The sequence below is a fragment of the Centruroides sculpturatus genome, unplaced genomic scaffold, assembly GCF_000671375.1.
Source record: "Centruroides sculpturatus isolate CEXI.00-Female unplaced genomic scaffold, Cexi_2.0 scaffold713, whole genome shotgun sequence".
NCBI lineage: Eukaryota > Metazoa > Arthropoda > Arachnida > Scorpiones > Buthidae > Centruroides > Centruroides sculpturatus.
In genome coordinates, this window is record NW_019385143.1 from 254,477 (window position 1) to 257,307 (window position 2,831).

Sequence of the window (2,831 nt, forward strand, 5' to 3'; positions counted from 1 at the left end):
GGGTGAGACGTTGTTGAAACAAAAAAAGTTATGCATTCCATCACGTACATAAACAGTGTCGTAATTCGCCAAGTGCAAATCAGCAAATTCGTAAAATTTTTGTTTATTTTGAACAATCCGGATAATCGAAAATCCGGATAATAGAGGTCCGGATAATCGAGGTTCTACTGTATTATAAAATATGTTCTACTACTCATTAACATTTAACATGCTGAATGCTGCAGTCCATTTAGTATTCAAATTTGATTATTAACAATATTATACTGTACTTATATGTGAAAAATAAATCCAAAAAAATAATTGCATGATAAATGACCGGCAGGAAAAAAAAAAATGTTTCAGAATTTTAAAAATATGGATGTCCTTATAAGAAAGTTATAGCAAGCACCTATCATTTTGTACAATTTGTATCAAATATTTTACAAGTTTCAAGCTACTGAAAACATTTGGAAACAAATCATCCAATGTACATTGAAAAAACTTATATTTCTAAAAAAAAAAAAAAATAACTCAAATGAAAGCACTGACAAAAAATAAAAAACACAGCAAGCACATGGACAGCACTGTCAAAAGGCAAGACAGCTGAGAGCTCTGCTAGTTGATGCATCATTCTGATTTTTGAAGAATCAGAAATGCAAACAGGATTATTTTTAAAAACATTATTGTAACAAGTATTTAATAAAACTGAAACTAAATATAGATTAAGTTATATATGATTTAACAAACTACTGTCCAAACATAAATCTTCCATCAAATTGATTTTGATAAGTAACTATTTTTATTTAATCTAAATAACTAATATGCTAATATCAATTAATACTAAATTCTACCTTTATTTACCTGATAAAGAAACAGCAACAGATCCAGTAATAATAAGATCAATTTTTATTTTAGATTGTAAATCTATAGAAACACTATATTCCTTCACTCCCTGAAAAGAAAGATATAAATGTATATTAAATATACTTGTATAGACTTCTAAAACAGTAACAGTTTTTTCTTTACATACTCTTGAGGTTGAGCATATCCTTAACATATTTTTGTTACAACCAAGAGGAGGCACTATTCTATTTAATAATCCCGACCTGAGACGTGGAGTAGGAACAAGCAACGTTTTATTTGCCTAAACAGAATAAATATATATCGTTTAGTCTAACAATAAATTATTTGTTGAATGTTCATTCTAAATATTTTGAGTCCGATTGGGTGTCTGGATCCCACATTGACTATATTCTGTCAGCACCAGAACCCAGGCTGCCTTTGGTTCTGGCAAGGATCCAGCAAACATTGGACCCCAAAAAGTGAGAAGTAGAGTCATCAACACTAAACTACCCACCACCCAAAATCCTCAACCAATGCAGGGGAATGCTTATTGTGATGGATGATCCTTCTGGGTTCCCAGCTGTCATATTGTACAACTCTAAGTTAAATGTCTCTGCTCTGCCAAAATGGCACTACAGAGTACTAAGAGACTAATAAGCAGTTGGTCACCTATGGTAGTATTAAGGCGACTGAACTAAAGAGTCAGACTGAGTTATATACTCAAGCTACAGCATATGTCCAAGTGGAGATCAAGTTTTCCTCATCCTCAAGTGCAACCCTCTTACCTTGATTTACAGTTTAGTGCATCTTGTTCTGCACTTTGAGTGCTCTATCTAAGAAAGGCCAGCTCATATATACGGTCAGCAGGACCCCTCCCTCTTAGAAAAGAGGGCCCTGCTCAGTGCATCCACTGAGCTTATAGGTCAAAGAGATTTATCACAATTTCCATCAATTCCTTTAGGGTCCCCACTGCCCGAAGACAGTTAGCTGTACCTGGCAACCACCCATCAAAGATACCACTTAGCTATCTCAGGAGGGAAATGCAGCACTGTGTTTCAATGCAAAGTCAATGTGGAATTCAGCTAACCAGTCCAGCTCCAATATTTTTATCCAGTGCAAGGCAGGAAAACATTACTAACTTCTAATACAAGAAAACGAACATGTTCCTGCGGTTTATCAGGATTTACTTTAATTACACGAGTCCTTTTAAATTCTTCCAACTCGGCAACCTTTGCAGCAGCTTCATTAGCACCCTAAAAATATTAATTTAACATTAATTACAGTTTAAAATTAAAGTCATAATCGTTATTAATAGTAAAACAAAAAATGTCTTAAATAAATTACTAAAATAGCTACTTTACCTTAAAGTTAGGTATTCTATGATACACCGGCCTTGGAAAACAAGCCAGATCGTTCTTTTCTAAATATGTCCATACTTTCTGTCGAATTGATTCTTTAGTAACAGTAATAGTCAAACCGGAATCGTCGTCTGCTGAGCCTGTTACCACTTCCGCCATAACAGCAGAGTTAATATCATCAATGTTGCCAGTAACAGTAAAAAAAAAAAAAAAAAAACATAATTAAGTTGTAATTTATAAGAAGTTAAAGTGCTATTTAAACGTTGAAAAAAGTTTGCTTATCAGGGGCGGATTCAGGAATTTCATTTAGAGGTGCACTTCGTGTGAATATCGGTATCCAAAATCCGATTATTTTTAGTATCAAGACAAGAAAATACCAAATCATACTACCAGAGTCGGTAGATTACAGTAGCGTGCCGTCATTAGAAGCGTTGGAAGCGCCGCTTCCCTCGTATTCTCTAAAAAATAAATAAATATTAATTTTAATTATATGAAAATAATCGCACAATATTTTATTATAACCGCATTATGTATCTTATTACAAATTTCTATACTACACGTGGAAAAAAACAAAACAAAAAAAAATTGCTATTGTATATTAGAATATTAGTGACGGAGTGTAATCTCCTGTATTTTCAGATTACGAAAAGC

General features: G+C 33.3%; 1 protein-coding gene across 2 annotated transcripts in view; it reads right to left on the reverse strand.

Moving 5' to 3' along the window:
• Positions 1–2,603, reverse strand: part of LOC111635369 (methenyltetrahydrofolate synthase domain-containing protein-like) — a 43,599-nt gene extending 40,996 nt beyond the window's left edge. For both annotated transcript variants that reach the window (XM_023380314.1, XM_023380313.1), the window contains exons 1-4: positions 2,184–2,603; positions 1,962–2,075; positions 1,010–1,123; positions 841–931 (exon numbers count right to left, since the gene is read on the reverse strand). In XM_023380314.1, the coding sequence (XP_023236082.1) occupies positions 841–931; positions 1,010–1,123; positions 1,962–2,075; positions 2,184–2,339 (475 nt within the window). In that variant the 5' untranslated portion in view covers positions 2,340–2,603. The remainder of the gene's footprint in view (positions 1–840; positions 932–1,009; positions 1,124–1,961; positions 2,076–2,183) is intronic.
• Positions 2,604–2,831: the final 228 nt, after the last annotated feature.